Source organism: Drosophila willistoni, chromosome 3R (assembly GCF_018902025.1).
Source record: "Drosophila willistoni isolate 14030-0811.24 chromosome 3R, UCI_dwil_1.1, whole genome shotgun sequence".
NCBI lineage: Eukaryota > Metazoa > Arthropoda > Insecta > Diptera > Drosophilidae > Drosophila > Drosophila willistoni.
Genome location: NC_061086.1, coordinates 15,615,679 through 15,629,073, shown reverse-complemented (window position 1 = coordinate 15,629,073; position 13,395 = coordinate 15,615,679). Strand labels below are relative to the sequence as shown.

General features: G+C 37.4%; 4 protein-coding genes across 4 annotated transcripts; 1 reads left to right on the top strand and 3 right to left on the bottom strand.

Moving 5' to 3' along the window:
* Nucleotides 1-286: 286 nt before the first annotated feature.
* On the bottom strand, nt 287-901 carry LOC6650554 (enhancer of split m8 protein). Its single transcript, XM_002074055.2, has one exon. The coding sequence runs from the start codon at nt 875-877 to the stop codon at nt 302-304; it is 576 nt and encodes a 191-aa protein (XP_002074091.1). The 5' UTR covers nt 878-901; the 3' UTR covers nt 287-301.
* A 2,416-nt stretch (nt 902-3,317) lies between these two features.
* LOC6650553 (enhancer of split m7 protein) lies at nt 3,318-4,571 on the bottom strand. Its single transcript, XM_002074054.4, has one exon. It carries the CDS (start codon nt 4,228-4,230, stop codon nt 3,628-3,630), a length of 603 nt encoding a protein of 200 aa, XP_002074090.1. The 5' UTR covers nt 4,231-4,571; the 3' UTR covers nt 3,318-3,627.
* A 3,008-nt stretch (nt 4,572-7,579) lies between these two features.
* LOC111519395 (enhancer of split m6 protein) lies at nt 7,580-8,190 on the bottom strand. Its single transcript, XM_023179891.2, has one exon. It carries the CDS (start codon nt 8,137-8,139, stop codon nt 7,903-7,905), a length of 237 nt encoding a protein of 78 aa, XP_023035659.1. The 5' UTR covers nt 8,140-8,190; the 3' UTR covers nt 7,580-7,902.
* A 3,701-nt stretch (nt 8,191-11,891) lies between these two features.
* On the top strand, nt 11,892-12,752 carry LOC6650551 (enhancer of split m5 protein). Its single transcript, XM_002074052.2, has one exon. The coding sequence runs from the start codon at nt 11,990-11,992 to the stop codon at nt 12,539-12,541; it is 552 nt and encodes a 183-aa protein (XP_002074088.1). The 5' UTR covers nt 11,892-11,989; the 3' UTR covers nt 12,542-12,752.
* The last annotated feature ends 643 nt before the right edge of the window (nt 12,753-13,395 follow it).

Sequence of the window (13,395 nt, the reverse complement as noted above, 5' to 3'; positions counted from 1 at the left end):
TTCTAAATAAAATATTATTAAGTCTTTTTCTTTGCCCAAATGTTCTTTTATTTTCTTGAATGAAAATAAATTCCAATAAGATTCTTTTTAATTTTGAGCTGATAACCATCTGAAAGAACCCCATTTAAAAGTCAAATAATTATGTTTTCATTTTGGTAATTGAATTTATTTAATTGTGTTTAGTGTTTTGTTTTCTTTTGTTTTGTTTTGTTTTGCTAGTCTTGTTTTCATCACAGTTGGGTGTATCACAGATGCGTTGCCTTCTATCTCATTCTTTCAGTCCTTGTATCTTGCCGCCACTTTACCAGGGGCGCCACAATTTCTCGCACTCCATGGGTTGAGGGGAGGGAGCAGGACTCTCGTAGCAATCATCACTATGATAACCAGATGAAGCAGGGCTCAGGGGGCACTCCGACATTGTTTGTGTTGTCGTTGTTGCTGCTGTTGATGTGACTGCTGCTGTTGCTTGTGCTTCGTGGAATTGCTGCAGGTTCTTGTAGATGCGTCCCAGATGAGTCATCACTGATTTGCCCAGATCAACACTCATGCCAGGTGTAGAGGCCATGACACGTGACACTTCATTGACTGCATTCATATAACCATGACGGAAGCTATCCAGGGGTAGTGTAGTAGCTGGTTCTGCTGCTGCTGTTGCTGGTGTTTGTGTCAGTTTCTTAGCCTTCTCTTGACGCATAAAGATCACAGCTGATTCCAACATTTCGGCCTTGTCCAATCGCAGTATACCATCATCGCCCCGCATTTCGGCGACAAGTGTCTTTAGTGTGTCCAGGCACTTGTTGATGCGAGCCCGACGTTGACGTTCCAGCAGAGGCTTCTTCACCTTCTGGTAGATTTGAGTCTTGGTGGTGTATTCCATTTTAAATATTGTGTTTGTTTTTGTGATAAGATTAAATGAATATAAATATTCTCTTCTGTTCTGTTCTGTTCGATGTTGCCTTCTTGTTGGCTGTATCGTGAATGATGATTCTGCTTCAGAGCGACTGTCCTTTTATACCCGGACTGATATTCCACCCTCGGGTACGCATGAGTACGCTGCTCTCTCCCCATCTCGCTCACTCTCTCACTTTCGTTCGCCTTTGGAAACCTTCGTCAACAGGAACAGCTGCAAAATTTGTTCGGTTCGTATCGTAGGACCAATCCTTGTTGGCTCGTGGCGTGGGAACCGAGCAGAAAGTAAGTTTCTCACACAATTTTTTCTCGTTTGTTTTCCTTTTTGGCCACATGCTTCGTTTTTTTTCTTATTTCATTGCGTTTCGTTTTTTTTTTGTTCAGGATCAGAGCACATTTTTGCAGCTGTCGCTGTTTTTGGGCCGGTGTTATTATCCTTAATGCATACTTCAGTGCCTCATCCTGTCGCAGCAGCAATGAGGGGGCGATGGAGGGGGTAGTGCAGACTGAGAGTAGAGTAGGATACTCAGCCTTAGCATTGGTTTCGGTTCCAGTCTCTCGTACTCTCTCTCGCTCTTTGCTTGTGCGTGGGTTCATGTTCATTGTTATCCTGGCGTGGCAATCTTCTTTTTGCTTATTGTTTCATCAATGGCATGCAGATGATGATGGCATAATGCGGTCTCTTCTTCCTTTCCCATGTTCCCATGGCCCGATATCCATCGGTTACCCCCAACCACCGATTCACGAATGCCCGATGAGTGTTTATTGGACACAATTAGTGTGTGGCATATTGGCTGCATTTCTCTGTCTGTTTGCCTGTTATTGTTGTTGTTGCCGTTACCGTTGCCGTTGCTGTTGGGTAGGGGGACGTAGTTAGGGGTCACAGGGCGGGCGCAGGAAGCGTGCGGCTTTTCTTGGCTTGACTTGACTTTTGGCTCGTGTTTGTTGGCCTGAGGTGAGACTTGCGCCTCCCCCTTATTGATGGGCTGCTTGCCACATACTCCTAATTGGTATTAATGATCAGACAATTAACGAGTCAGTAATAGGTTTAATAGGAAAATAGTGGATGATTAATAGTTTTCAATTTGCTAATTTTGGGATGTAATCATAGATTTTGGAAAAATTGTAGATTACAGAAACTTTTGATGGTATAAATGTCCAATTATCTCTAAAGTAAATAAAGATAAATTGCAAGTGAGAGTAGAATACTGACCAATAGATCAAATTATGTTTTATTTTAGCACTTTATTTTTTATGAGGTACTGTAATTAAGACATATTCACTTTTGTTTATTTTAAGTAGCTTATAATCTCCCTTAAAAAATAACCTAATTAGATTTACCCTTATCCTACAATTAGATTCAGTTTTATTCTCAATCAAGCCAACGTATTCTAAAGGCAGTTTTTTTCATATCAAAATAAATCTGCATTGATTTAATTTCTCTTAAAATTTTATTTTGAATAAATTTCAAAAATATTAAAAATAACGTAAAATACAAATAATGGATATTATATATCTTTCAAAAATGTATAATTATAATTGTAGTTTTTGAAATTGCGGACTTTTAGAAATTATAAACTATAAGTTGACTAAAGCACTTTAGAAAATATAAATGGCCAAACATTTATCTAGACAATTTCTATTCTACTTTAGTAATAATTGTCACCCTTTAATTGTCATCAGCTGCCACTGGGCATTTGTCTTGTTTGTAGTTATAGAAAATCGGGATAGATCACACATATGATAGATAGATCACACATATGTAAATGTGATAATTTTTAACTAAGCCACTGACTTTTTGCCTAATAAATTGACACACATTTGTATCGTTGTATCTAGATCAATCTCCTAAACATTTCGAATTACGGACTTGAGTTCGTATTTCCTCGGCTCACAAGTAACTCAAAGAAGTTCTTCAGTTATTTGTTGGTTATTCTATTCAAATATGAACTATAAATGTTGTCATCTCAGTTTAAGCAGTGCATTTCTACAGGTGCAGAAATTATTTACTGCTGGCCAATTATTTATTAACCTTATCAATTATTTTCCATTTAATATAAAAGATCAATTATCTTTCAAATTATTTATCTACCTAATCAATTAATTTCCATTTAACATAAAAGATCATTTCTCTTTTAATTTAAAACACATTTACCTAACTAATAATTTATATTGACAATGTAAACCAGATTTAAAGATAATCTGAAAATAATTGGTCATCCTTTACCATATACATGGTTTGGTTTTGTTTCTCAGAGACACACGGAAGTCAAACCTTAAAGTATGCTATAGTTTTTTGGGAAGATGATTTTTTCCAACAAGATGTTTTCACAACTCTTGCAGTTTCCAGTTTCGATTTTCTGATCGGAGAAAATTCCTATAGAATTTAAAAAAATAAACAACATTTGTTTTCGATATTGATATTTGTTTTCTTTTTTCTGTATTTTTCTTTTCAGTTCATGTTGAGATCTCTTAAGTATAGTAAACATACATATAAGTATATAAAAAAACAGACTTCTGACTTGATGTAGACAAAAGTTACAATAATAAAGCATGCCCTATCACAGACTTAACTTAAAACCCTAAACAAAAACGTGTTAACAAAACTAAACGATTAAAATGAAGATCATTGTAAAGCATTTCATTGTAAAGCTGCTGCCATTGCGATTGCCATTTATGCCCATTGATGAAGTTATCCATATGAAGATTGTCACCAATTTACCAGGGACGCCACACTTGGCCAGGGCTGCTAATTTGCAGCAGAGATTGAGCAATTGGAGAACGGCAGCTTGAGGATGATGATGATGATGATGATTCACTGTCGCTGGCATAGCCACTGGAGACGGGACTGAAGGTGTCACGATTGTAGCTGCTGCTGCTGCACTGGATGCTGAGCGGAGCTTGCTTGGAGACGGCCTGCTCCATGGGTGGCTGCTCCAGTTGATTAAGACGCATGCCCAAATGTGTCATTAGTGTGGTGCCAAAAGCAACATCCACTTTGGGCAAGGTAGCCAGAGCACGGGAAACTTCATTGGCAGCACGAATATAACCAGCACGGAAAGATTGTTCAGGCAAAACTGTTTCTGGAGCTGCTGCTGCTGCTTGGCGGGATTGCTTCAGTTTGCGCAAATGTTGTACTGTCACCTCCAAAATATCGGCCTTCTCGAATTTGGCATCACCCTGTTGGGCTACACACTCGGCCATCAGATCTTTCAGTTCATCCAGACACTTGTTGATGCGTGCCCGACGCTTGCGTTCCAGCAGAGGTTTCATCACCTTGCGGTATTGGTAGGTTTTGGACATTTCGTATTTGGTTGCCATTTTATTTTGTTTTTTTTTTTGTAGAGTGTTTGAGAGATCTTTACTTCACGACGTTTGCGTTGAGAATGTTGCTATCGTCTCCAGTTACTCGGCCTTTTATAGTTGCACGTGCCGTCCGCTCGCTCTCTCTCTCTCTCAATTCAGTCTCGTGCTCAGCGCGAGAGCACAAGGGAGAGTCCAAGTGCAAGTCGCACCACCACCTGCCGAGAAAATTACTCAGAGATCGTCGCCTGCTTGGACTGTGTTCCTCTCGTGTCGCTGGTGGTGGCAGTGGTGGTGGTTGGTTTTTCTCGACAAACAAGTTCGAAGACTCTGACTCTGACTCTGGCTTGGCAGGGGATGATGATGATGATGAGTTGTCTGTGTGTGTGTGTGTGTTTGTGTATGTTTGTCTCTGGGTTCTCTTGTGTTTTCTTTTACACTGACATTCGAATCGTGGGAAACACTTTGCCCTCAAGTTTCCCACAAGATTTTTCTCGCTCCGCTCGTTTGGTGTTATAAGTTATAATCGGAGCCCTTATATGCACATTGCACACTGGTCGAAAATCTATCCAACACATGTTTGGAAATTTCATAGCCACTTCGAATGTTCAATGAACAGTTCTGAAGGTTCTTTTGGATTTTCCCCCGTCAAATGTTTCAAACAATTTCACGGGTTTTACGTGTATGTGAAAATTGTTAGTTTTGTAGGAAACTTTAATTTTGTTTTTTGAAAATCGTTTGTCAGGTTTTAGTCAGGTATGTTTTCTACGAAAATCGGTGACGGGGCAATACAGTACGTGATCTATGAAAGGTGTACATACATGTATATGTACATATGCGCCTGTTGCGCGTGGGAATGGATTTTCATTTTGAATAGGACGAAATTTTATGGAAAAATGACTTTAAGATGGTATCGTGAGAACAAGTCGCCAGGAATTTAGAATAAGTTTTGAGTAGGTAAATGTTTACTTAAAGGAAGAAGTGGATTGCTAAATTCCTTAGGTTTTAACATTAAATTCTTAAAAGTTTATAAGTCAATATTTTGTAATTAACTCAATTAATAGTTTAAATCAAATTTGATATTTCAAATTTGATCTGTTGATCATATCATCTAGGGGTTCCATGTGGATCACTTCTGAACCACTGTAAATCTCGAGCCCCGAAATCGAGTCATGGTGAGTGGTGGTAAACACAACCAGAAAGACACAAAAAAAAACTACCACCTGCCCTTTATTTTTTTCTCCTTGCCAGAGGTTCTCTCCACCTCCCCCTTCTGTGGCCCTTGCTCTCTCACTCTTTCTCTCCCTCGCTCTCAGTGTCTTTTAGTCTTTTGCCCTCTCTTTCTTCAATGTTGTCAATTATGAATGCTGAATTGTAGCTTCTGTTGAACACTTGGGCAATGCTAAGTGGCATGCCTGGGCACGTCGGGGATGTCATCGTGGGATCGGTTCAGGGTTGTGTGTGTGTGTGTGTGTAGAGTTCAGGGATAGGGATAGGCATCAGGGATCGAGGATTCGAGGGACATGCAAACTAAATGACTGTACGGCAAATTGACACACACTAAAGATTAAATGTATCGCATTCGTTAACTATATAAACAATATACGTGGCCAGTTTAAGGCCAGCAGCAGCAGCAACAGGAGGCGGGGTACAGTTGAGTACAGGAAGCGCAAAAGAGATGCCATGCATTTAGAGAGAGAAAGATAGAGGGAGGGAGACCATTGCGTGCTGAGAGTGTGCTGAACATCAAGCCGTTACAAAAAATTGTATTTCATTTCATTTCATTTTTTTTGTTTTTGTTTTTTTTTTCTGTTTTCGGTTTTTGTGTTGTGAGTGTGAGAAAATTTTTTGATCTGCACATGGCGGACAGTCGGGCGGACTTAACTCACGATCTCCCTTCGTCTTTAACTCTATATAGGGGCCCATTTTGGGCACGCAATGGGGTTGATTTCTGGCTTATTGTCAATGCGCTCAGAGATGTTGCTGCTGCTGCCGACGACGATGATGTTGTTGCTGTTGCTGTTGCTCTTGTTGCACGATGTAATTGAATATGTGTGTGCGCATGCTTGGCACGCCGAACTGAAACTCGCGACAGACACACGCAAAAATAAAAAACAATAAGAGAAGATAAAAAAGATGCTAAAGCACATGTGACTAAAAAATATGCAGTGAGGCGCTGAATTTTTAGCATGGTTCATTGAGAAGTTTTTTTGCAATTGCAAAATTGTCCAGGAAATGCATGAGAATTGCTTGCAAATATAATATTTAATATGGGCTTCCATAACTACATTTAATAAGCGAGTTTCTTCTTGTATTGCATTATTTAATCAGTGTAATTAGGGGAATTCGATTTTATGATCTCAATCTTGAACGAACATCTGACTTAATAGGACTGCAATTACATGGAGAGTAGTTTTTTGGGCGTTTTTAGACAATAATTTCTATTGATTTTACTACTATAAAGAAAAGTCTACTTTTTTGAGGACTCTCAGGTTACCATGATCTTTAATGACTTTTAGGTTTAGATTTTAAAAATAATCATATTCAGAATTCTCTTATGAAAAATGGTTTTAAAATTACATTGTGAGATTTAAATGCCATATCAAAATAGATTCGTACTTAGAAAAGCAAATATAGGCATGACTTTAAAAACTTTTCTATAAATTGATCGAGTAAGAGTTCTACAAAGTTAGCGAATTTTTGGCGAGCTTGATAATTATTGAATTATTTAATTTTTTAGAATTTTACGAATTTTTGAGACGGTCACCATGGAAAATTCAGCCAAAATTAGTTCATTGGGTGTCAATGTTGATTGTGAGTTAATTTTCAAAATTCAAGACGGCTGGAATTTTTGAAATCAAGAAGAAATTGACAGACCTCTCAAAGTCAAGAACTCATTGGATAATTAACATATTTCTTTATTGTCAACTCAAATATATTGTATTAAGATTGATGAATAGCACAAATTCCAATATCCAATTGGATATACATCATAACTAATCTTTAAAGAAATATTCTAGAAATATCCATATACACTGTAAAACCCACCTAGAAAAATAAGTTTAAAATCAGTCTATAAAATGCTAACTATGCTGTTTGAAATGACCTTAAGAATATGTCGTTTCATTAATAATACCACATGACAACTTTAAGTTATTTTCTCACGATTAGCTAAATAATTTGTGTACATATGTAATACCATAACAATATATCAAATTGAAATATGTTTACCGACATTTTTAGGTTCTTTAAGCCGATTAACAAACTAAATTACCTACCTGATGATGTTGTTGATTGAAACCAATTTATGTTGTTGTTGTAAATTATTATACTTTTGTATATATATTTTTTTTTTACTTTGTATCGCTTAGAAACTACTTAAGAGAATTTAAACTAATTTTTATCATGTTGTTTCTAAATATCACAATTACACAAATTCACACCTTCTGGGGCCCATCACATGCACCTTCTGGATCTTCGGTATGACGATGATGACGATGATGATGATGATGTTGTCAACATGTTGGCAACTTGTTGCTTTAAGAACACGCAAGTTGCTGATGTCGTTTTTGTGATGGCTTCATTCATTCATTGAATGAATGAAATGTTATTTGCTATACTCCATTCATGATGATCTCGAGCTACCGGTTTTTGTTGCTGTTGTTGTTGTTGTTGTTGTTGTTGCTGTTGCTACAACGATTGCCAATAAAAACTGCCTGCTGTGGTTTCTATACAGAATAGCAAATGATTATCCAATTCCAATTCGAATTCCATAGCCATAGCTTCTCTTAACATGCGCTCATTGGCCTGATTCTGTTGTATCTCCTCCAGACTGTCGTTGCAATTGTTGTTCATCATTATAATTTGTTTATGATTCTTGCCAAAACGTTGCAACATTTTGGTAAATAAATTTTTCACTTTAGCCATATTTATTTCGAGAGTGTTCTGAGAGTGTTCCTTTCGCTTTCAATGATAACTTGCAACTGTTTGTCGAAATCGGCAAGTGTTTGGCCTTTTATACCCGCCCACCCAACCACCAACACGACCATCGACACGACCACAACCACCCACCAACAACAAGTGCAACCATTTGCTGCAAGCACATGCCCAACACATGTCCTCCATGCCAGCTTCCCCTTGTAGAACAGAGAAGCGTTCGCCAGCCACGCTTTCGAAGCCAAGCTCAACACGTGCAGGATAATCTCTCCCCCTTTTTTTTTTGGTTCCTCGCTGTCTTCTTCCATTTCATTCCCTTTTTATATATTCAATATAACGAACTCACAAAATAAATATTGAGAGCGTTGAGCAGTTGTGGTTCCCATGGTTAAGGTCCCTGTGTCTTCCATCCTTCGACACAAACAGAGGAGAAAAAAAAACGACTATCCCACGGTTCGAGTGGCAGCTGTTTGCAATTTAGGCCACAAGCAGCCCCCGTCTCAGGTTATTTTACTTCCAATTGGTGGTGGATTTTGTGTTGTTGCTGATGTTGCTGTTGTTGCTGCTGCTGCCGTTGCTGTTGTTGTTGCTGTTATATGTTGACACACATATTGCACTTGATCTGGCAGCGAAAGTCGCTTCCCTTTTTTTTTTGTTGGGTGAATTTTGGATTTTGTATTTTGCTTAATTGCTTTTGCTCTCTGTCTCTCTGTTTCTCTCTGGACAAAGGGTCACGCGTTGACTGAGGTTCACCTGATTGGAAAGCTTCTTCTGCCTCTGTGGCTCTCTCTTGTGCTGAACTCGTGTCGGCACGCGGCAAGTGGCAAGTGCTGCGCTTGCTCCTGGGCGTTGGGCGGTCACGTGCATGTCTTCAGTCTCGACTGTAAGGTGCACAATTTGATGTGATGTAGTCTTGGTTATTTTTTGATGGGGTTTTAATTGAATTTATGTTGAATTATAATTTGAGTGCTTGTTCAATTGCAAATCAAGTGTGGGCTGGGGGCAGAAGATAATACATAGGTTGTGAATTAAATTGATTTCCATTAATTTCTCTGTAATACATTACAAACAAATTGCTTTAAGGAATCGTTAGCAGTTAAGAGATTAACTTTATCCTTTGTCTGACTACATATATGTAGAGGAAATGAAGATAATTGATATGATCAGAAAACTGGTAATAATAATTATATCCTTGCAAAAGGAGTAGGAGAATATCTATTTGGCCTCGTAAAGCATAACGAGATAAGTTTACAAAGCCTTTAAGGTTTAAATCTTGTACTAAGCCCTGATATATGACTATATGATATAGCTTTAATACAATTAATTTGTTCAAATTATAGATAAATAATTTTCTTTGTTTTTAAATATAAATTGATAAATGTTATATAGATCTTGATAATGATTCGTTTTATGAAAGAACAGTCCAGAAAATGGTTTGAAATTTGAACTATAAATATATAATAATGATATGAATAATATATATCATATACTCCTACTCCTACTCCTATATATATGAATAATATACATATATCATTATTATATATTTATAGTTCAAATTTTTAACCATTTTAACAGCTTGAAAGTAAGAAATATTTCTAGAACATTCAAATGTAATCAAAATGTACCTTCTTTAGTTAGTTTAATATTGATATCCTTACTCAAAGTGATATATCGCATTTATTTGAATACCTTAGCAGCTTTTCCTCATACATTACATATTGTTACCTACTATTATGAAAATATTTAAATACATACATAATAATCTTCGTGGCATTTTCAGACAGATTTTTGTACTTAATGCTGAAGCATCTTGAGAAACTAATTTTCAAGTAGGGTTTAAGACTTGCTTTGGCAATTACATGCTGTGACATTTTCCCACATGAACATCTTTTCTAAAAAGAAAACCTGAATTCACCTGTACCTGTCACAAATCTACTAAGTATCTTCTTTGTGTCTTTTATGGTGTTAATGGGCAGCAACAATTGTCCACTTATCGTTCAGCTAATGAATTATAATAGGCAAAGAAACTAACTAAACAAATTAACAATCATTTAGACATACAAATATAATTAAATAAAAAAGAAAACTTCACACATTTGTTAAATGATTAAGAATTTCTGACGAAACTCATTTAGTTCCTTGAAAATCTCCCACAGCTCACAAAAGTAGGCAACACATTTTTTTACAACTTTTGCAATTGACTTATTGAAGATTAAACTGAAATATTGATGACTAACTTTTAATAATAATAATAGTGATTGTCATCCACAGATAGCTAATTAATAAGAGTATTATATTAGCTATACTTCATTAACGAAATGTTATTACTGATTATATTTATGCGATTCAAATGGCATCTTAAGTTTATAAGTCCCAATTAAAGAGCCTTTATTCAATATTTATCCTCAATTTGCTACGTAAATAGAAACTATAAACCAACTGAATGGTACCTATAATTTCACCTTCATACTCCAGTCGAAGCTAAAGTTGGAGCTGGAGTTGGTGTCTTGGAAGTTGAATCAATGTCAGTTGGATCGTAAACTACCTTCTGCGGGTGCGTTCAATTAGCGCATGTCGTAAAGTACAAATAATAGTTGAGTATTGCGCACAATCAGACAACCAACTACTACAGGCAATACAGTTGTGGTTGTTGTTAATGATAATTCCGCTCTGAAAGCAACCTCGAGCATAATCATTAAAAAAAAAAAAAAAAACTGAAGACAAGTAGCCAATGTCTTAGGCTGTCTGCCTGCTCTGGCTGCTTCTGTGTCTCGACGAGCGATTTAAATTAAACAATCGGCGACAACAGGTAACTTGATGATGACGACAAGAGTGAAAAACTAAAGTAAAGCAATTGTCAGTCAGTCAGTCAGTCATTGAGACAGACAGTCAGCCACACGACGAACTTTTCGCTGATAATGCGCGTCGCGCCGGCGCAATAAATGTGTGCCGACAGACATCGAGTTGAGGCCCTCATCTCTTATGAGTGTGTGTATGTGTGTGTGTGTGTGTGTAATCGTAACCATATAAGCGTCTTAAATGGCAGGTGTGCACATCGCGTGGGAAACACACGACGCGTCTCAAGCGGTTCTCACGATATGAAAATCGAGCAGCAGCGGTGGCAACAACACGGGAAGCCAATGTGACGAGTTGATGAGCTGAAACACACACAAAAACCAACTGCGGGTGCCCCATTTGCCACTTTCTGCCCAACATTGAAAAAAATGGGTCAAAATCTCAACTGTCACATACATAAGGATACTGACTTTATAATGGGCATAAAAAACCTTCGAGAAAATTGACCAAGACCATGTTAAGAGAAATTGAAATCAAATCAAAATGTTTCCAAAGACAATCGAGCAATGAAACCCTCGAATATAATGTTGGTTTTATTCTGTTTTTTTTTTCTCTTTTCAATACATCTGAACAATTAGAAAAATTGATCATGTAAAAATTTCATAGCCTGACCAAGACAAATCCAATGACTGTAGACAATCGCCTACAAGAAATTTCTATTGCCTAGTCTGGTCAGCATTTTACGGTTTAATTGGTAGTACAATAGATTACGAATGCATCCTAGATGCAACACAAAATCGTCGATTTCCTTTCCCACGCACAGGCAAAAAGATTTTTCGATGTCTTCGAATACAACAAATTTCCCAATCTTTCTTGCTACCTGCAGGTAGCAGGTCCTTGCAACAGGGACCATCGGGGACCTGCCTATAAAAGGCTCAACTGCAGTCGAACAGAGCATCATTCACACAGCATCCTGCAAGCCGTGCACATCTCGCACATACAAAGCAAAGCAAAGCAAACCGAAAACAAGAAAAATAAACGTAAAATGGCTCCTCAAACAGTAAACGAAACGTCTTTCGTCTCAAAGACTCAGCATTACCTGAAGGTGAAGAAGCCTCTGCTGGAGCGTCAGCGTCGTGCCCGCATGAACAAATGCCTCGACACACTGAAGACACTTGTTGCCGAGTTCCAGGGCGATGATGCCATTCTTCGACTGGATAAGGCCGAAATGCTAGAGGCCGCACTTGTATTTATGCGCAAACAGGTGATCAAGCAACAGGCGCCGGTCTCACCATTGCCCATGGACAGTTTCAAGAATGGTTACATGAATGCCGTCAGTGAGATCTCCCGTGTGATGGCCTGCACCCCGGCCATGAGTGTTGATGTGGGCAAAACAGTGATGACACATCTGGGCGTTGAGTTCCAGCGCATGTTGCAAGGAGATCAACAACAGCAGCAGCCACAACAGAGCCAATTGGAATCCACTGGTCGTCCTATTAGCCCCGCTTCTTCGGGCTATCATAGTGATGCAGAGGAATCTGATGCCGCACCGAGTCCTAAACCAGAAGCCACCAACTCCATGTGGCGTCCCTGGTAATCAATAAGGATGCATCCATTACCAACTACATTTACAACTACAACTACAACAACGAATCATGTCTTCCAATTTGTTTCGATGTAAACTGTGATAAAAAGCTTTACCCATTTACATTTAAGTTAAACCCATCAACAGCTTTATTAGTTAAGTTTAGATTATACATATTTTAAGTTAAGAAACATCCAAGCTTTAATTAGTAATAAAAACTAAAGAAAACTCTAAAAAACAAAAACACACAACTTTCTACTTATTTGAAGAAAATTTGAGGATCCAAAACTTGATACACTTTCCAATCTTTTTTTCAGCACTAAATTTCAACTAAATAGTCTAAAAAACAAAAACACACCACTTTGTATTTATTTGATGAAGAGGATCCAAATCTTGCAATTCTTTTCAATCTTTTTTTCAGCACTAAATTTTAACTAAATACAAGAGATAGCAGTCCTTAAGACTCTTTTAAATGATGTTAAAATTATGCTATCTTAAAAAAGAATTTACCATAATCTTTGGGTTCAAAAATATGAATTCTTAGAAAAACTATAAGAAAATAAGTCTATATCTATAGATCTTTTAAACAAAATTTCCTACACACATGTGTGCGCAGATAAAAATCATTGAAAATATTTAAGAAAAGGATCTCTAGCCTAACTGCCATAACTATAGTTTCCTTTGCAATAATCCTAGCACTTATAATTCAAATAATCTATGAAAATCTTCAAAAAAGGTTTACATATATGATATTTTTGTAAAGGATTTACCATACTTTGAATAAAAAGGCTGAATGAATATTAGAAAATCTTTTGGAATCTTTCAGAAATGTTTATGCAATCTTTAAATAGGATTTGCTATAATCC

Bases quoted from the DNA above. Each gene is read 5' to 3' on its own strand.
- LOC6650554 (XM_002074055.2), bottom strand. From the start codon at position 877: ATGGAATACACCACCAAGACTCAAATCTACCAGAAGGTGAAGAAGCCT.
- LOC6650553 (XM_002074054.4), bottom strand. From the start codon at position 4,230: ATGGCAACCAAATACGAAATGTCCAAAACCTACCAATACCGCAAGGTG.
- LOC111519395 (XM_023179891.2), bottom strand. From the start codon at position 8,139: ATGGCTAAAGTGAAAAATTTATTTACCAAAATGTTGCAACGTTTTGGC.
- LOC6650551 (XM_002074052.2), top strand. From the start codon at position 11,990: ATGGCTCCTCAAACAGTAAACGAAACGTCTTTCGTCTCAAAGACTCAG.